The sequence below is a fragment of the Naegleria gruberi genome, assembly GCF_000004985.1.
Source record: "Naegleria gruberi genomic scaffold NAEGRscaffold_26, whole genome shotgun sequence".
NCBI classification, from domain to species: Eukaryota; Heterolobosea; class Eutetramitea; order Acrasida; family Naegleriidae; genus Naegleria; species Naegleria gruberi.
This window is the reverse complement of record NW_003163301.1, coordinates 77,053-98,315: the sequence shown is the minus strand read 5'-3', so window position 1 is coordinate 98,315 and position 21,263 is coordinate 77,053. Positions and strand designations below refer to the sequence as shown.

The 21,263-nt window shown below is 34.6% G+C and overlaps 11 protein-coding genes and 1 non-coding gene across 12 annotated transcripts; 9 read left to right on the top strand and 3 right to left on the bottom strand.

The window, feature by feature from the left end:
* Positions 1–163: 163 nt before the first annotated feature.
* NAEGRDRAFT_67961 (uncharacterized protein) lies at positions 164–5,116 on the top strand (the record flags this gene model as incomplete). Its single annotated transcript, XM_002676755.1, has 1 exon — positions 164–5,116. The coding sequence occupies one exon, from the start codon at positions 164–166 to the stop codon at positions 5,114–5,116; it is 4,953 nt and encodes a 1,650-aa protein (XP_002676801.1).
* Positions 5,117–5,321: 205 nt separating this feature from the next.
* NAEGRDRAFT_67960 (uncharacterized protein) lies at positions 5,322–5,978 on the top strand (the record flags this gene model as incomplete). The annotated part of the gene is made up of 1 exon (XM_002676754.1): positions 5,322–5,978. One exon carries the CDS (start codon positions 5,322–5,324, stop codon positions 5,976–5,978), a length of 657 nt encoding a protein of 218 aa, XP_002676800.1.
* A 264-nt stretch (positions 5,979–6,242) lies between these two features.
* Positions 6,243–7,700, top strand: NAEGRDRAFT_67959 (uncharacterized protein; the record flags this gene model as incomplete). Its single annotated transcript, XM_002676753.1, has 1 exon — positions 6,243–7,700. One exon carries the CDS (start codon positions 6,243–6,245, stop codon positions 7,698–7,700), a length of 1,458 nt encoding a protein of 485 aa, XP_002676799.1.
* A 563-nt stretch (positions 7,701–8,263) lies between these two features.
* Positions 8,264–9,064, top strand: AM8 (uncharacterized protein; the record flags this gene model as incomplete). Its single annotated transcript, XM_002676752.1, has 1 exon — positions 8,264–9,064. The coding sequence occupies one exon, from the start codon at positions 8,264–8,266 to the stop codon at positions 9,062–9,064; it is 801 nt and encodes a 266-aa protein (XP_002676798.1).
* Positions 9,065–9,309: 245 nt separating this feature from the next.
* NAEGRDRAFT_67957 (uncharacterized protein) lies at positions 9,310–13,959 on the top strand (the record flags this gene model as incomplete). The annotated part of the gene is made up of 3 exons (XM_002676751.1): positions 9,310–9,479; positions 9,525–10,380; positions 12,106–13,959. 3 exons carry the CDS (start codon positions 9,310–9,312, stop codon positions 13,957–13,959), a joined length of 2,880 nt encoding a protein of 959 aa, XP_002676797.1.
* Positions 13,960–14,269: 310 nt separating this feature from the next.
* On the top strand, positions 14,270–14,659 carry NAEGRDRAFT_4976 (uncharacterized protein; the record flags this gene model as incomplete). Its single annotated transcript, XM_002676750.1, has 1 exon — positions 14,270–14,659. A coding segment is annotated over one exon (390 nt), but the record flags the coding sequence as incomplete, so codon positions are not given.
* Positions 14,660–15,086: 427 nt separating this feature from the next.
* Positions 15,087–16,475, top strand: NAEGRDRAFT_67955 (uncharacterized protein; the record flags this gene model as incomplete). Its single annotated transcript, XM_002676749.1, has 1 exon — positions 15,087–16,475. The coding sequence occupies one exon, from the start codon at positions 15,087–15,089 to the stop codon at positions 16,473–16,475; it is 1,389 nt and encodes a 462-aa protein (XP_002676795.1).
* A 158-nt stretch (positions 16,476–16,633) lies between these two features.
* Positions 16,634–17,113, bottom strand: NAEGRDRAFT_67954 (uncharacterized protein; the record flags this gene model as incomplete). The annotated part of the gene is made up of 1 exon (XM_002676655.1): positions 16,634–17,113. The coding sequence occupies one exon, from the start codon at positions 17,111–17,113 to the stop codon at positions 16,634–16,636; it is 480 nt and encodes a 159-aa protein (XP_002676701.1).
* A 424-nt stretch (positions 17,114–17,537) lies between these two features.
* Positions 17,538–18,989, bottom strand: NAEGRDRAFT_67953 (uncharacterized protein; the record flags this gene model as incomplete). The annotated part of the gene is made up of 1 exon (XM_002676654.1): positions 17,538–18,989. One exon carries the CDS (start codon positions 18,987–18,989, stop codon positions 17,538–17,540), a length of 1,452 nt encoding a protein of 483 aa, XP_002676700.1.
* A 102-nt stretch (positions 18,990–19,091) lies between these two features.
* NAEGRDRAFT_t347 lies at positions 19,092–19,165 on the top strand. Its single transcript has one exon. It is a non-coding gene; the product is annotated as a tRNA-Arg (tRNA).
* A 431-nt stretch (positions 19,166–19,596) lies between these two features.
* NAEGRDRAFT_67952 (uncharacterized protein) lies at positions 19,597–20,390 on the top strand (the record flags this gene model as incomplete). The annotated part of the gene is made up of 3 exons (XM_002676748.1): positions 19,597–19,617; positions 19,747–20,064; positions 20,121–20,390. The coding sequence occupies 3 exons, from the start codon at positions 19,597–19,599 to the stop codon at positions 20,388–20,390; spliced, it is 609 nt and encodes a 202-aa protein (XP_002676794.1).
* A 148-nt stretch (positions 20,391–20,538) lies between these two features.
* On the bottom strand, positions 20,539–21,066 carry NAEGRDRAFT_33869 (uncharacterized protein; the record flags this gene model as incomplete). The annotated part of the gene is made up of 1 exon (XM_002676653.1): positions 20,539–21,066. The coding sequence occupies one exon, from the start codon at positions 21,064–21,066 to the stop codon at positions 20,539–20,541; it is 528 nt and encodes a 175-aa protein (XP_002676699.1).
* Between the last annotated feature and the right edge of the window lie 197 nt (positions 21,067–21,263).

Here is a 21,263-nt window from a genome sequence, read left to right as displayed (position 1 = left end):
GGAAATCTAATTGTATAGATCTGAGGAAAGCTCAAACAAAATCCAGCCCTTGCTTGAAGATTACTTTGAGTTCAGAAAAACAATTGAGCCTATCAAGACCAAAATTTTATCATTCACCATTCACCACTTTGATAGTATCACTTTAGATGATATTAGGAATACTATGCAAGTGTTTAAACGCTCTTTTAGAATGATTGAATGGGATAAACAGAGTGCCTACATTGAAATTACATTGGAAGAGACCCAATTCGAGAGTGTTCGCAAAATGATTTTCAACACACTTCTCGATAAGCATGCAGCATTGTTTATTGAGCCAACAGAGAGTTTACATTCCTACCATTCCAACAATATCGAAATCTGCCCAGGTGCAATGACTTTTTCTGCTGAAAAAGGATTCGAAATCTACATGGAAGAAGGTGGACCTATTCAGTTATCTCCAGAAATGGATTTCCATAATGAAATCCTGAGGGCAGTTGGTAGATACATATTAATTGATGAGAGGAGTGGTAAATATGTCTTTAATGTGGTTAACAGTGAAGAATTGAACAAGTACTCTTGCATTGGAAATATTGAGCCAGGAACCACTTCCATTCCAAATACGTTTGACGGTTTCAAGGTTTATTTTGTCAAGTTAAATGTTAAAGAACTTATTCCATACGAATCAATCTTCCATGAAAACAGCACGATTTCCTATTACCTGTCGTATATTCAAGATAGACATCCAATGCTTTACATTTCCCCTCAAATAATATCATCTATCAGTGAAAGATTGAAAGCTCTTATCAATAATGACAGCTTTTCATCCAATGCTCTTTCCATGTCGTTATTTACTGCTGAAATATGTAGTTTATTCAAGAAATGCACCTTTGCACCTGAATCAAAAATGTTAGAGTACATTGAGAAATTGAAAATATCTCAGCAATCAAATGATACAAAGGAGAGTAGATTCATTAGATCTGTTACTTACAAACAAAAAATAACCTATGGACTTCCACAACTTATGGATGATAAGAGATTTTTCAGAAAGTTACACCCAGACAACTTTGTAAAAGTGAAAATTATTGATGTAGTTCCCGCCAGTATTGAATGTTGTGGAAAAGAATATCGTCCTGTTGGTGGCTCTTTAAGTATGCTCCGTAGTGACTATGTCTATTTCTTTGACACAACTGCCATGCCAGCGTGTAGCGAAGTCGATGAATTAATGCAAATATTTGGTACATATGACTCGAATCTCAACCCCTTCAAACTTGTTTCCAGACATGCTCTTAATTTTACAACTACAAAAGAAACTTGTACCATCAATAAGTGGAAATGTGTTAAGGATGAATTGGCAATTGATGGTTCTGAAATGACTGATGGAATAGGAAAAATTTCACAAAGTATAGCGCAACAAATTTCCAACCAGTTAGGGCTTGTTTCAGTGCCAACAGCCTTGCAAATCAGATTCTTAGGATTCAAAGGAGTACTGTCAGTACTACCTGATGAAGACTTGGGAGATGGAATGGATGTCATTCTTAGAGAATCAATGTGTAAATTTAATGGAAAAGAGGAGCTTAACAAGATTGAACTGGTTAGTTGCACAACTGCTCGAAAACCAGCATACCTAAATAAGCAAATTATTTTATTGCTTACTACTTTGGGTATTACCAAAGAAACCTTCCTTTCTATATTCTTAGATTATTTCAAAGATCTCTCAGAAAAAATTACGTCTCCTAAATACTTTTTAAAAGTTCTCAAAGAAAATTGTATGGATACTTTACCAGCCATTCAATCTCTGAATGAAATGCCTGACGATGAGTTCCTGCAATATCTGGCAAGATACTTGATTTATGACGAAATCAAGAAAGTACAAACAAAGGCAATGATCCCAATTGAAAAAGCTGTAATTGCTATGAGTATTGTTGATGAGTATAAACAACTGAAGGAGAATGAAGTTATGGTGCAACTTGGCGATGGAAATTATATAGAGGATGGTACGCAGGTATTTATTTGTAGAAATCCCTGTTTGCACCCTTCAGATATTCAAACCTTCACTTGTAGAGATAACAGCTTACTGAGAAGCAAGTACAGACCAAGCAATGCAGCAATTATCTTCCCAACACAAGGATACACATCGATCAAGATTTGTGATTTTGATGGTGATCGAGTTTTTGTTTGTTGGGATTCTAGATTGATACCTGATCAGGTCTCTAATTTGTCTCCCTTGACACATGATAATGAGCCAATGGAGTCTACAACTGAGCACTCAGAAGTTTTGAGCAAAATATTAGAGAACGGAAAATTATTAGGGAAAATAAGTGATGCTTGGGTTGCTATAGTTGATTCTGAAGGTGCTGACTCTGACAGAGCACTAGAATTGGCCGACTTGTTTGTAAAAGCTGTTGATTTCCCAAAAAATGGAAAGCAAATTTCACTACCAAACTGGTTTAAAGATATTATTTATCCAGATTTTATGGAACGTGGATCAATTTCTATCAAATCAAACTCCATTATTGGACGAATCTATGAGAAGTGCACAAGCATTAAATCTGGCATTCCATCAGAATTTAAAGAACCAGAATTTATTATCCAAGATGAAAAGGTTAATGAATGGAATAGAAGATTTTGGCAAATTATTGAATATTTGAAACAAGTTCATTATTGTACATTGTTTGATCTGTTTGTTGGGAATGGGATTGAACGAAAAGAATTCACACATTTAATAGAACAATTCAGAGAAATTGCAAGAGAGGAAAATTGTAAACTAGCCATTCAAAACTTACCAATTGCCAATATTTTCTCATTGACTATTCCTTCAAGAAGAATTACAGAATTCAACAAGTTGGATATTTATAAGAATCTGGCCAAATCTCTCAATAGCTTTGTAGAGCATATGAATTTGGAACAGCTTGAAATCATGGAAAAAAGATTGGAGCAACTTAAGTACAAAACTAATCAAGAATATAGAATTCACATGTTTGGTTCTTTACCAGTCCTCCTTCATAACTCATTTAGTTCGGATTGTGACACCTTTTTCGATTTCAAAGCAGAAAAAGGAGATGAAAATTGTCCACCTGTTTGTTCAGTACTGTCATCTGAGTTTGGATCCAGTGCTACTGATTGGCAAAAATCAGTACCAATGTTCAGGATATTTGCAAAGGTCACCGATCTTCCGTTTATAGAATCGATTGATTTTACCAATTCCAGTAGAGGATTGAGAAAAAAGCACCACTTGAGACTCTATTTGAAACAAAAACCTAAATTAATTGTCCTCCTTAAAGTATTGATTGATCTTCTCAAGAAAATATGCCCTCACATCAAAACTTATCAATTGACATGGAGAATTGTGACATTTTGCCTAGAAAAGAACTACCTTGTACAAGAAAGTCCACCAACTGAGCAGCAAGCATTTGATGGTGAAATGGAGAAAGACTCTGTGTTTATGAAGCAAATTCTAGGTAAATGTTTGAATAGCGAATTCCAACATGAAACCGAGCTGATTGTATTGTTTTTGAAGCGTTTAATATTCAAAGAAAATATGGAGTTCGTGGATAATCTGGATGGGAAAATCACCGCTGTCATTTTGACTATTGAGCAAGTAAGCCATGCCAGGGATTTACTTGATTCTTGTATACTTAATCTTTTCCTTCTTCACGACTTTACCAAATTAAGCATTGAAGAGATGGAGGAATCACAAGTTTATGTACCGAGCCTTCTACGAAAAGTACTTGGAAACTCAATGATAGAGACGGTCCTGAAGTCTGAGCTGGAAAAGAGTTGCAATTGTAAAATTACCAATCTTTTTGAAATGAAAAATGGTAATTATATAATTAATGCCACTGGAGAACATGGAATCAGCTCAAGACTGAAGCGAAAGCTAGCTCTTTGGAATGCAAATTGTAAATATTTCAGAGCCAACAATCATAGATTGTTTTTAGAGGGCTCTACTTTGGCAATTTATGAGGGAGATTCTTTAGACAGTCCAATTGAGTTCAAGCCATATTTAGGAAAATGTAATCCAAAACATGTGCTTGAACCAATAACCAAACACCAACCAAAATTGAAGGTTTACAAGGAAGAAGTTCTTCCAATGTATGATTTTTATCAAAATTTGTTAACACAATTAGAAAAAACGTTAGCAATTGATTTGGACCCAAATCATTTTACATACTCTATCAAATTTGGAACCTATTATTTGATTAATATTGAAAAGTCAATATTTTCTGAGATTATTCCACAAGATTCGAAACACTACAACTCTCTAATGAAAAAGAATCATTTCCACAGTATCGAGGAGGTCAAAAAATACAAAGAAGAAAAGAAACCAGTTGAGACTTCGAATGATTTTGAGAAAGAATGGCCTTTAATTGATTATTTACAACCTAACAAACGTGGCTCTAGCAAATCAAAAAGTAAAGTAGGTTGCCAGAATGAAACTCCAGAAATTATAAAGAAGAAACAAGAAAAGAAGGCACCCTCAGATTCTTTCCTAACCCTTGTAGATTCAGAAGCCATTGCTTTAATATTGAAAGAGCTTGCAGGATGTACCAAGCAAGAATTTACAGAATATAACGTATGTGAGATTGAAAATGTTGAAAGGAAAAACTCAGTTGAATACAAGGTGAAATTGGATGAAAATTTGAAATTGAAACCAGATGGAATATTGAGCCGTCGTACCAGAGTAATGGCTACAACATTTATTGGAAAAACAAGTGATATGAGATTCTACATTAATCATTCTAGATTTCTTCCAGAAGATCACAGTATCAGCAGGTTGGTGAACTCCCTCAATAGAGATCAGTGGATAATCAGAATAGATTCACCTCAACAATTGACCCATCATTCCGAGCTATCACTTGTTAATGTTGTCAGAAAATTAGAAAAGCAAATTTACACTTATGAACATCACAATCAAATGCTCGAAATAACCATACTTAAAGTATCTCTCTTCACCAAGAAGCTCTCCTCTTTGAGTCAAACCCTAGATCTCACCAGCGAACATTACGAACTCAAAATTGCTCTTCCAAAAACTGGCATATTACATTCATCAACACCATGCATGGCTCTTCTCTCATGTGGACTTTACTTTTGGAAAATTATTCAACAATCCAACAAACTCACCACTGCAGACCAATAACAATACAAAAACCTTATTGAAAACTATGTATTTCTAAAACTGTTCTCATTTTGGAATTATTAAGGCACCACAATATTTCATCCCACTAAACGACAGTACGGCTCATCATTACAAAAATTTTGGTTGGAAAATAAGAAGCGCCCCTTAAGTTGTTTAATAAGAAAGTGGATCTTCGCCCTCATGAAATAGAAAAAGACTGAAAAAAATGTTGTTCACTACAACAAACTCTGAGAATATCACTATGGAGAATTCTGCAACCAATCCAGTGCTGATGATATCGAGTAGTGGTAGTGCTTGTTTTGCAATGAGTAGAATAGGTTCACAGGCTGTTGTGGTTGAACAAGGACCACTTTCGCTTAATGATGTCCTTTCGAGAATTGTTCAGAATTGCTCCAATGTAAATAACACATCTGAGATGAAAATTCAACACTTGTTGGATGTGATCATGTGTCTGGATATAGCAGAGGGATGGAGTTGTGATTCCAAGTGGGTTATCGGATCATTGGCTAAAAAGCTATTCTTAATAGAGGGACTCGATGCAATAGATAATGCAAATGATGAGGAAAATCCATTGAATTGCATAGTCATCGATTCGGAAATTATAGAAGTACTCATTCTCACCTTCAAATTCTATAAGAGTTTGAGAAAGTCTTTGGAACCTCTTTTGGATTGTATTCATTTACTAAGCAGTGCCTTAGGATTTCAAATTTCATATCATCATCTTGTTTTAATATTCGGTGTTGTGGATCAATTGAAAAAGTATGCTATCGGAACAGAGGAAAGACATGGAGCTTTAAGAAGTTATATGTGGTCCTATTTTAATGTACTATGTGATGTTTTAAATCATTTTCAGTTGAGGTAAGCCTTATTTAATACTTTAATTTTTTAATATTTAATGTTTAATTAATACAGTAAATCAAAGTTTGAAATTAAATTGGAAAAGAATGTTGATCCGATCATGCTTAAAATCGAAGGAGAATTAAGGACACAAAATGGGACAACCTTCCTTCTCTTGGAAGAAATCAAACATTCCTATCTAACTTCATCATCTTCATGGGAGAATACATCAACACTGAAAATGATTTTATCACTAAAGAGTTTACTACGAAGAAATATTTCAACAGCAATGAATAATGAAGAGGAATTCCATAGAAGTTCAACTGTTATTGGAGTGAGTTACTCAAAGCAATTGATTCACATGTTTATTTTGAGAGGTTTTCTCAAAGAACGCAACTCGGAGGAAGAAGTGGACAATAGCATTAATATTTCAATGAAACTGTATTATAAAAAGTATAGAGTCAAGTCAGAAGTGGATTTGTTGATATTGTGGGTGGATATTCTGAACTTTTCAAAGATATTCCTTTCCTCCTATAATGTTCAGAGTGCAGTGTCGATAATGAAGGAAATACCACAGCATCAGAATTTAAGTTATTGGAATTTGAAACCCTTTATAGATTCAAGAAGTGATGAAGATGATGTTCTATTCAAGATTCAGAATCAGATCAAGAAATTGTGTCTTGTTCCGAATATGGCAATTAATAAGAGAATCATTTCAGAGGCAAAGAATGAGATTGGATACAGTTGTAAAATTCAAAACACAACATTTGTAAAGAGGATTGAGAAGGAGGAAAAGTATATTGTTTCAAAATTATTGGAATCTAGAAATATTTCCCGATGTCTTCCACAAGTGATGAATATTTATAATTCCTTTATTGAGTATGAAGAGTTATTACCACTCTCTAATAGATTGATGGAATGTGAGCTGTATAGTCTGTGTTTGGATATTTGCCATGCTCTTGAATGTTTGCATTCCTTAAATATTATTCATAGAGATGTAAAGATGCAAAATATCATGATAAGAAATCCAGACAATAATCCAACATTACAAAGATTTGTACTGATTGACTTTAGTATGAGTTTCCATTTTGAAAAAACAGACAGTGGATACATAGACACCTTCACTCGAGTTCTTGCTAATGAAAATTATGGAACCAACTCTTATAAGGCACCAGAGGTTTTAACAGGAGATTGTTATGATGAGAAAATTGATGTGTTTTCGCTGGGAGCATCAATATTGTGTTGTCTTGATAGAAAGAGATTTGTTTGTTCAAAGAAGGAAGATTTGCAAAAGATGGTTGACCGTCTAGAATGGAAAAACACGCAATTCAAACAAGTAATTCGTATGATGGTGAATAAGGATCCATCAGAGAGACCAACACCAAGGCAAATACAAGATATTTTGAATCAGGTTCAAACAATCCCATTGGAAGCTGAATCCCTTCAAAAAGATTTGATTGTTTCTTCATCGAGAGCATATAGTCCAAGTCAGGGTGGTTTTGGATGTGGTGTGGGCAAGGTTCAGGAAGATTCTGTGAGACAAAGTTGTTTAGCAACAAACTCTTCACAACAATCGCTTGTGGATGAAACTCTGCTGTTGAGAGATGAAGAGCCTTTCAAGTTCTACACTCCTAGCAAGAGAGATTCTGATAGCGACGATGAAGATTATGATAGTGATGATTCCCTTAGTCCAATTTATAGTACACGAACACCAATTGTAGAAAGGAGCGACTTTGAGTTTGATTAAACTATTGTATTTTCTTTTCTTCCTCGTCATGTAAGAAGTTAAATCCTGTATTAATCCAATTAAAAGACGTAGAAGATAGAAAAATTCCCCTAATCATTTATTCAAATTGAGTGGTCGAAACACAATACAAGTCCTTCTGTTCGTGGAATAGCTAACATGCTGTGGAGTTATTTCTCCACCTCCTGTAAGGAAATATACCAAGCAAAATTGAAAACGAAATTCTTTTGAATGTTCCATGTAAGTTTGGAACAAAAGAAAACTAGCCTAAAAATAACCTTTAAAAAAAGACGAAGACGTCACTACGCAATTTTTGCAACCTAACACCCAAAAGTTTGATTGGTTTCTTCTTGCTGATCCTGTTATCCACATTTTTGTTATTAGTCATTATTATTGAACAAGATAACAATCATCATAATAGGAACATCAACATTGAAAATCAATATTTTACCCAAATATTTAACGTGCTAAAACAAAACTTTCCATCACAAATTCTTTTCATCAGGAATTTGTTAAAATCTACAACTCATCAACAACACACAATACAAAACAACACACAAAAAAGAATGTTCCGTTTCTTTGGTTCCTCTGCTTTGCCAGAAGATGATACAACAAGCCTCGATAATTACAATTTTTACATTAACAAACTTCGTTCTCGTCCACAAGGAGATTTAATTGAAAATATTCACAAGAATTGGTTTGGTGATTGGGATTTGTTGGAAGAACATCACGCCTATATTCAATACTTGTTCCCAATTAGATTACAAGGAATGAATGCTTCCTCTCAACCACTCACTAAACATGAAGCCTCCTTGTTGAGATCCGATGCTGCTGTCAAGGCTCGTATCATTCAATCCTATAGATTAATGCTCGATTTTTATGGTTTAGTTTTGGAAGATGAAGTCAGTGGAAAGATCAGTAGAAATCCAGTCACATACAAGAAGAGATATAGTCATTTGAATAGTTCCTTCCACAATTATTTGAGAATTACTCGTATTATGAAGTGTTTGGGTGTTACTGGTTTCGAACATTACAAACCACACTTTTTGAATCATATGGTTGTTGAAATGTTCAAGTACAATAATTTGCAAAATGCTCGTGACTCTTTAATCAAGTTTTGGCTTCCAACTTTGAGAAAAGAGGAACATTTACAATATTTCGACAATCTTGTTGATGAACTCTCTCAAGGAAAGAGAAAGGTCAATAGAGAAGGAAGAGATGGTTATGGTGATGAAGTGAATGATCAAAGTTGGCAAACCGAATACTATGATAGTAATTTCAATGTTGACTTTGCTGATCCATACTTTGCTAATAAGGATGTTCTCACTCATGCCAATGATCCATACGCATCTAATCAACACAGATAAATCTATTTAAATTATTACAATTATTACAAGTTTAAATTTACATCACATCAAACAACATGTAAGTTATAGAGTTCTGCTTCAATATCAAAACACCAAACAATTGGCAAATCAAGTCTGCCTGATGTTGAAGGAAGGTGAAGTGTTTATTTGGCGCCTCAAAAAATTCAATCCAACAACAAAAAAATCCCCTAACAAACTCCACTACCCTTCTTCGTCACTGTATCCCTCTGAGGTGTCCTTAGTAAATGTCTATGAATTTCTCAGAATTTGATTCAACCGACTCGGAACGTTCTATGGACGAGTCGTTGGATAAGGAACAACTTAAAAAGGCTTTACAAAGTGGAGAGGAAAGACTTCAACAAACCAATCTCTTATTGGAGAGAGCAAAGGAAACCATCAAATCATTACAAAATGGGTAGGTTTTTTCATCACGATTGTTATTGGACTATTATTTAATCAGTGTCGGAACATCACCAATAAGATCAGCAAGAAGAGGGTTAGAGGCTAGCTCCTTGACAAGCTCCTTTGCCGACTCTTCTGTGAGTGGGGATAGTAGTATGAGCGCAATACAAAACCAATTGAATTTTATTACATCACAAATGCAGAATTTACCTCCAAAACAAAATACTCAATTCATCAAGTTAAAGGAAAGAAATACTCTAATTGAGAAACAACTAAGCGAGCTCCAGGAAGAATTCCAAATTAAAAATCAAGATTATGAGAGACTTGAATTGGAATACAGACAGCTCAAAACCATGATGGGAACCACCGATTCTGAAAATCAAATTCTCAAGGATAATATCAGAAGGCTTCAAGATCAAGTCGCTGGCTATCAAAAGACAGTGAATGATCTCTCCAATGAAAATAACTCCCTTTCTGAAAGAATTGATGAATTGGAAGAAAAGGAAAGAAGCGAACTAAGTAGCAAACTAGGACAAGTAAATCAATTGAAAAAGGAAATAGACAAACTCAATGTGCTAAAACTTGATTTGGAAAACAAATTAACTTCACAACAATCTGATTTTGAACTCAAGTTCAATACTGCTAAAAAATCATTTGATATTGAAAAAGTGGAACTAAAGTCTGACTATGATAAAAGACTCTCCAACATCAAAGTAGAGAATAGTAATGTTATCAAAATGTTACAGGATGAAATTGATGGACTCCAAGAAGAAAAGAAGCAAATGATTCAAAGCTTTAACTCTGAAAAGATGGAACTGTCTCAGAAATTCAATGAAGAAAAGAAGCAATTGCTAGAAAAACAAAATGAAGAAAGAAAGCAATTGTTTGAAAAATCCTCTGTTGATAAGCATTCTGTTTTGGAGCAACTCAATGCAGAAAAGATCAAGATTATGCAAGATGCCATCAGTGATAAGAATGGAATGATTGAAAGACATAAGGCTGATATGGAAACCCTCGTTGAAAAGCATAGAAAAGAAATTGAACAGTACGTTGAAAGGATGAGGATTGACAGAGAAAAGTTCAATGAAGAGAAGGACACCCTCCTCGATAAACATGCAAAGGAGAAAGAAACCCTCATAGAAAAGATTACTGCCTCCATGAAGGAAAAGGAAGATCTTATCAAGGAAAAGGAACGTCTCGTTTACAAGTATAACAATGAGCTGAACAATAATAGTGATACCTTCAAGGGAGAAATTGACCTCTTGAAATCATCCTTTGAAAAAACAAAGCAACTTCTCCTCCAAGAATTTGAAGCTGAAAAGAAGGAAATCAAAACTCTTCACCAAGAAGAAATCAATACCCTCAAGTCTCGTTACGAAAAACAAACAGAAATTCTGCAACTCAAGTCTTCATCAGAGAAGGAAGATGAAAAGACCAAAATTGTTAATGATTTCAACAAGTTAATAGAACTAGAAGTCGAAAAGAGGGAAACTGAAAAGCAATCCTTTGAACATGAAAGAAAACAACTCATGTCTAACTTTGAGAAGGAGTTGAATACTCAAAAGAAACACATGGAACTTTTACTTGAAGAAAAGGAAAAGTCCATTAAGGAAAAGACCTCCACCATTCAAAAATTAGAACAAGCAATCAAGGAAAGAGATGAAGAAATCATGCACAAGGAATTGGAAAAGTCAAAAGTTGCAAATGATGTTGAAAAGCACAGAGATAGCAATGAAATTCTCAAACAAGCACACCAAAGAGAAATTGATGCCATAGAAGTCAAGTATTCTAAAATTATTGATGGTATCAAGCATGAAAATGATATTACAGTCATGAAGCTCAAGGAATCATTCGAAAAGGAGAAGGCTGCTTTGAAGATTGAAAGTGTCAAATATGAAGGTGATATTCAAAACATGAAGGAGCAACATGAATACTCTAAGAGAGTACAACAACTCAAGTTTGAGGATGACCTCAAGAGAGCAACAGAGGACTTCCAAGAGCAAATGAATGATCTCAACTCGGAAATGGAAAGACAATCCAGAGAATTGAAGGATCAAGTGTCTGGTGAGAGGAGACAAAAGTCAATTTTGGAAGCTCAATATGAAAAATTATTATCTGAGAATCAACAATTGACCAAAAAGCTCGTCTCTGACAATACTCAAAGCAAGTTCTTTGAAAAGAATGAAAGTAACACAAAGAAGCAAATGATGAAGATTCACAAGGATCACCTCAATTCATTGGAAAGCTTGAAGAGTTCTTTAAGATTTTCAAGTGGAGACGAATCAGATGTGAGATACATTAGAGATATCTTCTTCAAAGAACTTGATCGTTTAAAGAAGGTTGTTGAGCATTCAGAGGAATCAAACTATATCCATACTGCTGAAGATATGAAGGGTCTAAAGGAATATTGTGTCCACTTGGAAGGAGAAATCACCACTCTGGTAGAGCAAAATAGACAACTCTGTGGTAAGGTGAGAAATATTACCAAATCCTTGGTCACTGAAGAACCTTCAAAGAGTCTCAGAAGAGAATTCAATGACAGTATTTCAACTAACAACAGTGAAGATGATAGAGCTGGTCTCGATCAATCCATTATTAACCAAAATACATTCGATGAACAAATGGAACTTCTCAACAAGGTCAACTCTGAAACACTTCAAGATAGTGACGAAAAGATTGTACAATTCCTTCAAAATGTTTTTGTTCCTTCCGATAAACATGAAGACATGATTGAAAGTTTAAAGAAGAAGCATACCCAAATGAAAAAGATTCTTCAAATGGAATACTGGACCAATGTAAGAAAACTGAGACTTAAACCAAATAGTTCTGTCTCAAAGGTTCCAAAAGCAAAGAAGGCATTCTCAAATGCCATTGATAGAATGGATGTTCATTTCATGTCTCAAGTCTCAACTTTGACTATGTCTGAAGATACTAGAGATTTCAATGTTAAGGATCTCGAAAAGATGTACGAAGGAGAAGTTTCACGTGCTCGCTCATTTGTGTCTACAATTACAAGCGATTCGAACGATCGTCTCCTCACTCAACAAGAATTTGCCATCGAATCAACCAAGGAATATGTACAAGAACAAGAAAGACAACTTTCCTCCCTCTCAGATGCCGTTAGGCGTATTGATTTACAGAGCGATAAGCAAAATGAAAAGAACTTACTCAAGCAATGCCTCCTCCAAATCGAATCTCTCTACAAGGAAGATAAGAATACCATTAGATCAAAGATGTTCAAGGCTATTAATGAGTCAAATAATAGCTCCGGTGATGTTTCCAAATTGGCTGAATTGGTTTTTATGAGAGAAGAGCAATTGTCCAAGTTTTTGGATATTCAATCTTCACTGCTCTCAACATCCCTCTCCAACTTGATGAATTCAAGAGAAGAAAAGATTCTTGAAAAGTTACAAGCTAGATTGAAAGATTTCTGCAAAGTTGTTGGTCAATCTGATGAAATACCAAAATCAGAAAACGACTTGATGAAGAAATTGAAAGAATTGGTTGATACAACAGAATCTAGAATTAAATCTCTGGAGGGAGAACTCAAATCCAAGAAGATTCATGCCTCCAGACAAGTTAATGATCAACTTCCAATGTCAATTCAAAGATGGATGAATGGAGATGATGATTCAGAGAGTGATGGAGATCTTACTCCAAGAAAGAGAGGATCAAGAGGTGTAGATGTTGCCAGTCCAATCAAGCCTTCGAAGAATAGTGATGATAATTGGACACCTCATCCACTTCGCCACAAGACTGTTGGCTTTGATGATCCAAACTTTTACTTTGTTTCCAATAATGATGAAAGAATTTCTCTCGATATCGATGATAAGGAAGAACGGTTTATCAGCTCTCCTCTAGCCAAGAAACTCGAAACTAGATACAAGGCAATTTTGACAGCTCTCAGAGATGACATTTTGAGAGTCAAGAGCATTAGTGATGTAATACCTAAGGTTAGAAGCATTCTCGAACACAATGCTCAAATGTACTCTTTCATCTTTTCACTCATCAATGTTACAAATTATAGTGGCGATAAGAAGTTTGGCTATTTCTTGCTCGATGGAGAAAAGGTAATTGATTTGGATGGACTCTATTTGGATATCATATGGTACAGAAGATTATATGAAAAGTTAAAGAAGGAATTGGTCACGGCAGAAGAGACTGAACAAAGCCCTCTCTACTTTAAGATGAAGGCTGCCATTGTTGAATTGAAAAAACAAACTAAGGTATTTGGTAACAATCATGAAGCCAACGAAGAACGTGAAGTAATTTCAAAACTGAAAAGGACACTTAATGTTCAATTTACCCACCAAATTGTGGAAGAATGTGAAACCATTGTTTCTCAATTGGAGAAATATGTACGAATCTTCCCAAAGTTCCAAAGTCTCATCAACGAGCTTTGCATTGGCTTGAATGTTAAACGAATTGAGGATGTCATTCCTTCTGTAAAGAGATTGGTCAAAATGTCCAAGAATGTCAACTTACTTTTGTAAAAATTGTAAATAAATTAACAATTTTCAATATATCAAATAGTTTCCACAGCCAACATCAATACCAATATCAAAAACATCATCTCCGATTTTGCGAATTCAATCAAAAAACCAATTCATTTTTTAAAAGAAAAAAAAATATCCATCATCATACACAACCCGCCTGTTGCTGCTTTTTCTCTCTCGGATTGAATAATTCTCTACTACCACTTGCCAAGAGAATAACAACAACAATAACAACACTTTCTTAGGATATATTTTTCTTCATCTTTAACAACAATAATATAAATAATCATCAACAAGATTAATAAGAATGGAAAAGCAACCTTGTCCACACCGTATTTATGATGACTTGGGAACTGGTTATGCCCTCGGTGGTGTTATGGGATCGATATGGCATTTCGGTAAAGGTGCCAGAAATGCTCCACGTGGAGAACGTTTTGCAGGAGCCATTCAAACTTTAAAAGCTAAAGGACCAGTGCTTGGTGGTAACTTTGCCATGTGGTCTGGATTGTTTTCATCATTTGAATGTTGTTTCTTATATTATAGAGGAAAGGAAGATTTTATTAATTCAGTAGCTTCGGGAGCTTTAACAGGTGGTGCTTTGGCTTTGAGAGGTGGCTGGAAAGCTGTCATGAGAAGTTCTCTATTTGGTGGTATTTTCTTGGGTATGATTGAAGGTGTTAACATTTTGGTTTCAAAGACAATGATGGCTCAACAACAAGGAGCTGTTGAACCAGGTGAAGTTTTGGACCCACCTCAATTCGGTTTTCCAAAATACAATGTCAAGGAAGTGGATACTGAATTTGATTTTATTCCAAGACATGAACGTACTCAGTCAATGTAATATTAGAAATGATTTTACAATGATGTTTTTCACACGCTCCAATATTTCAAATTCTCAAACAATAGTAACATTCCATTCCCTATCCTTTTCTTACCTCCAACTAAATCCTTCCTCTTTTTTTAACTACTTTCAACATTAAAAACAAGAAAATTTCTAATTTCAACTCACTGTACTATTACTTGTAGTGTACAGCTCCTATTTTACCGTGTTACTCCACTCGTTTATGAATTCGATTGTTATCTCCTACCAAATTACAATGAAAGATTGAGAAAAATCAAAAAAAATGTCTAGCAATCTGATTGCACAATTGTTTACGGCACTCTTTGTTGTCATTATTTGTTTATCTTTAACAGTTCACTCTTTGCCAATACCAGTCATTACTCGTCAACGAGCAAGTGAAATCTGGAAGACCTTCAAGGGACCACCAAATCCAAGAAGAGCCATCTCAACAAACAATTCCACAACATTGAGTCCATTGATTCTATTGGGAGGATTTGGTGGATCAGCTCTCAATGCACAAAGAACCAATGCAAAGGAACCACACTTTTGGTGTGAAAGTACAACGAGTGAGCCATTTCAAGTGTGGGCCAATTTGAATGAATTAATTCCACATGTAACAGAGGAATGTACAGTGCATGATTTGACATTGGATTTGAGGGGACAACCGAGAAAATTACATCCATTAGATGCAGGTGTTTCCATCACTGGAAAGGATGTTGGTGGTCTGAGTGGAGTGAATTACATTACTAATTATGAATTTATTAATCAGGCAGTCTATATGGAATTGTTAACTTCCTATTTAATTAAACATGGTGGATATATTGGAGGAAAAACATTGAGAGCAATGACCTATGATTGGAGAACTGGTCCAATTGAGTGGAAATCAAAAAGAATGAATAATACTGGAGGAGATTATGATATTCTTCAAAAACTCGTTGAAGATACCTACTATCTCAACAATGGAACTCAAGTGAGCTTACTTGGACATAGCTTGGGAGCTCCATTCACTCAACTCTTTCTTGCCACTCATGTTTCTAAGGAATGGAAACAAAAATTCATCAAACAATTCATTAGTGTTTCAGGATCATACGATGGTGAAATTCAAAGTCCAATTCTTCACATGACAGGCGATACTTATGGATTATTCTTCCTTAGTAGAGAACAATTCAAAAAGATGGTTCGTACATTTGGCAGTCCTTCATACATGTATCCACTCAAAACCCCATTCACCAATTATCCAATGTTCCAATATACCAATAATCAAACCAATCAGAAAGCCAACTATTTTGCAACAGTTGAAAGTTATGGTCAATTCATGAAAGATGCTTCAATGACCAATGGTTGGGAATTATTCATGCAAGAATCTCAATCCATTCTCGATATTAAATTTGCAGCTCCAGGTGTTCCAACACAATGTATCTATGGTTCCAATAATTGGACTCCAACTCAATATTCCTATACTGGTCCAAAGAGAATGGAAGAGTTGACCTCTGCAGATATTCAAGCTTCGAGATGGGAACGTGGTGATGATACTTTGCCTGATTATTGCTTGGAGATGTGTTCACAATTTAAGCAGGAGGAGAAGATTGAAACTACAGTGTTACCGGGTGCTCATCACATTGGTATCATGATGGAGGAACGTTTCTTTATCAAATTGTTGGAAATATTATAAGTATTAATATGATGATATTAAAATTGTGAATAATTAATTTTAAATTGTTCATTCCGATAAGTAAGCCAGAGGGTAATTGTATTGTTTTTTAAATATTAATAATAAGAAAGAACAATTTGATAATAATACAATCATGTTGGAAGAAAAATTCAAATAGTTTACTTGAAGATCTTACCAGAAGCATAAGTGTAACCGCCGAAAGCACCCTTATCTTCATTCCAGATCATGTAGTTGATAATCGTGGTCTTATCTTCTTCAGATTCAGCAGGCTTCAATTGAGTCAAGTTGAAACCATCACCAATCTTGGATCCAGCAATATCATCAGAAGTGAATTCCTTTGGAACAGTTTGGGTTGGGACCAACCAGACCATGGAGATTCTTTGAGCACCTTCGTCGTTAGTGAGGACCAAAGCAGAAGCGAAACAATTCTTCTTCAAACCTTCAATGTTTCTGAAGTAACCTTCAACCAAGTTGTTTTGCATCCAAGCAGGACCAGTCAAAAGATCAGGTTGATTGTATTCAGCCAACCAGAAAGAATAAGTTTCTGGAGCAGCAGCAATCTTTTCAAAAGCCCATTCCATAACAGCCTTGGTGTCGCTTTCGTTGGAGTACTTTCTCTTGAATTCGTTAATATCCATTGTGATGATTTGTTGTTGAATTTTTTTTTCAGCAAGGAAATAAATTTTAATATTTATTTAAAAAATTTTCGTTGTAAATTTTATCTCTCTGTGGTGACCTCGACAACACTTTTCCGAGCTTGTTTATCATCATTCAGTCAAAAACGAGACTTTTCAAAGTTGCAGCTAGCTTTTCACGATATTGAAAATTGAGAAAGAAGAATGAACAAGGCAATGTTCATTGATAAAAGTGCATTGATGGATATGAAGTGAACAAGTTGGAGTTTGCATTTTAATATGTGAACATTATGATGTAGAAAATTAAAATTGAATATATTAATAATAACCACCAATTGGTGGACAAGGAAGAGAAATTAAATATTATTAAGTTGTTTTTTCGGAAGAGGAAAATACTTTACAAAATATTATAAGGCAAGATAGACAATTACCACTCATCACACTCGAAAGAAATTAAATTTGGTGCAAATTTGTACAAGGCATCTTCATCAATTTCTAACTTCCCTACATTGAGATGTTTGAGATTAGGTAAGATTCCTTCACCTCCACCAAATACAATCTCTTCAATTTGAGGAATTCTATACGAATTATAGGCATGTACATCAAGTTCTAAATATTCCAACTTTTGAAATTCTCCAATATTTGCAAAAATTGACCCATTAATGTTGATGCAAGGACTGATTTTCAAATATTTCAATTTTGGTTGAGATTTCATGAATTCATATACTTGAGAATCTGTTATAATGCTTTCTAAAGGAGTGCTTCCACTATCTGACAGGAAAGTTACATTTGTAAGATTGGTACAATATTGTGGAATCTTTTGTAATAAATACTTATCTAATCGGGTAAGGAAGCAAAAGTAAACAGTCTCTAAATTTGGGCAACATTTCAAGATGTTCAATAATGTTGATTCACGTGGAAGTAAGCGAGAGTATCTCAATTCAAATTTCTTCATTGATTTCAAAGTAGGAATGAAAAAACAATGTTCTTCATATTCCTCTGTAATTTTGGTTGATTCTTCTTCATCTTCTTCCTTGTAACGTCTCATTGATAAATAAAAATCAGAGATTATCAAACTTTCTAATTGATTACATTTAGAAAGAATTAAAAACAATTCATTAAATGAAACATTAGCAAGTGTTAACTCTTTAAGCGTATACCCAATAGGTATTCCAATAATTTTCACCAATTGAAAACTTTTAGAATTATCTTCAATTGGTTCTCTCATCCATTCTTCCTCATCAAATGAGTAGGGATCGAATTCATAGAGTAATTCTTCAATTAAAACGCAATTGACAATCATTTCCTCATGATAGAAATCTCCAAGAATATCCTCTTGATTATTTGAATATTCCTTTCTATAGGAATGCTTCATTAGACGACAATCCATCAAGTCAAATACTTCTTCAAAAGTAACCTTTCTATCAAATTTCAAATGATGAGTAAAATCACTCAAAGTCCCATTCCTATCACAAATATCCTCAATAATATCCAAAACAGATTCATAATTCTTATCATCAACTCTAAATAATTCTCTATTCTTCAATGCTTTCAGAATTTTCTCATCCTCCCTAACATGATCAATAGCTATTGTTGTATCATTATCAATGTGGTTCGTACCATCTTGATTGATGATGGAATATTTACACAAATATTCAAGTACATTATTCTTGATCAAATGTTGCATCGATTTACATGTTCGGGAGAGTGAGAGAATACTCTCCGATTCTAAAGAGTATAAAATACATAGGAATTCATCATTGGAAATTGTAGAGAAGAAATGGGAAGTACTACTTGTCGTGGTTGATTCATGTTTTGCCTTTTTGCATTCTTGTACGTCATCGTGTTGTGAGGGAGAAGTTGTTTCTTTTCTTTTCATTTTGTTTTTCCAACATTTTTAAGAAATCAATTTACACAAAATGTAAAGTTTCAGTGGAATTACTTAGCAGTCATTCCTACTTTTGGCTTAATTCAATGTGAAGCCGTCATAGCTCAGTTGGATAGAGCACAGGACTTCTAATCCTGGGGTCGTGGGTTCGAGCCCCATTGTCGGTAAATGTTTTTGGTTGTTCTTTTTAGAAATTTTAAATCATTCACAAATATTTTAGGTAATTATTGAAAAGGAACCAAATATTTATGAATATTTTCCAGTGGAATAGGGAAATTCTCATGACTGCCATTGGAAAGAGTGGTGCAAACTCATCTTGCCTTACAAAGAGACGTCTACATGACTGCCATTCAGTCCAACAAGTGATCAATTTGCTTATCAATTTTATTAATACAGGCATATCTGATAGCAGTAGAGACTTGTACATTCAACAGCATTCATAATATAATCGTGACTGATAAAATATTCTAAACCACATGAAGGCAAGGCAATCTTGACAAGTTTTGGATCATTTCTCATTGCTAAGTTGCTTTGGTAACTCTAAATCAAAGTGGAAAATCATTCGTTTATCTTTCAAAGGAATTACAACAAGATTCAGATGTCAAACTCTCACTTGCTCGTAAGAATCAGCTACTATCCTCAAACTCGCCTCTGATGATTTGAAGAGTGATTCCAGGTTTGTAATCGATTGTTTCAAGAAGAATTGAAATTCCCTAAAGCATGCCAGTGAAACCCTCAAACAAGACAGAGAATTTTCACTCTAATTACCACTAATGATCTCGCCTTGGGATATTTGGCGATTCCATTCAGAAGTGATTATGAAATTGTTCAAAAGGCAGTTTCAGTAAATGATCGTGCCTTAAAGTTTGCCTCTGCTGATTTGCAAAACAGCAAGCAAATTGTTTTGGATGGTGTCAAGAATTGTGGATTGGCTGTCAGGTTTGCTTCATCAGAATTGAAGAAGGATTTGGAAATTGTCAAGATATCACTCAAGACAAGTAATGGTAAATCATTCGAATTTTGGGACGAATATTTGAGAAACGATGATGAATTTATTAGAAAGTCTGTCAAGAGATATGTAGATTGTTGGAATATCTTCCAACAGAATATACCTATGATAAGGAACTCGTTACCGTTGCCACTAATCAATGTGGGAATTCCATTCGTTATGCTTCAATATTCCACAGATCTGACATTGAACTTATGACCCCTATTATCAAGAAGAATCCATTCCTCATCGAACATGCCAACCGTATCAGTGAAGATATGGTAAAGGTTGCTGTCTCTATAAATGGACTTGTCTTGAGAAGACTTGCTGACAGATTTATCAACAAGACTGTTCATATTGCCATTTCACAAAATAAACATGCCATTGGACATGTGAAGGATTGAAGCCTGTCACTAGTATTTCAACCATGTAATTAATAACTGAAATTTCCTTTTTCAAAATAATTATTGAAATTTGTTGAAATTGAAATAATCAGTTTAGAGTGAACTAAATAATTCACAAATATAATAATTTAATAATTTAATAATTTATCTATTCAATTTTAATTAATTCCTTCAAACGTTCCATCAAGTCATTCACTTCATTTGTCACTATCAAATATTCATCCGTATTCTTTCCCAATAATTTAATTTGTTCAATCATGTGATTGAAAAATCCTTCAAAATTATACAATAAAATCTTGACACTCCTAATCTTGTTATTATTCATTGCCATCACATCAAACAATTCACTAATCGTTCCAATTCCTCCTGGCAAACAAATCACCAACTCACTATTCTCAATCAATCTCCTCTGTCTCTCCTGCAGTGTATCATACAGAAAATTCTCACCATAACACTCATCCAATCCATTATTAGCCTCCTTTGTATTGATCGAAATCACCCTTCCTCCTCTCTCATGAAAATACTTTGGAACAATACTCATCACTCCCTTCTTTCCACCTCCGTATACAACGAGGTGTTGTTCCGTATTGATCAGTGAGGCGAGAACCTTCAATTCTTCCTCTAGAACTGGAGTCAGACGAGTGGTGTTACATCCGCCGAAAATACCAATTTTCATTTTGTGGCTTTTTTTTTTGAAATGTTTTGTTTTATTTTTAGAATTTTCCATTTGGTGGTTGCACTTGCCAGATTCTTGAAGAAATTGTAAAGTTTCAGGAAGATGCACTGTAGATTTGGCAATGATGCTAAATATTAAACATTGTGGTTGAATCTTAATTGGCAAGCATTGTAAAGACAAATATAAAATTTTGGATC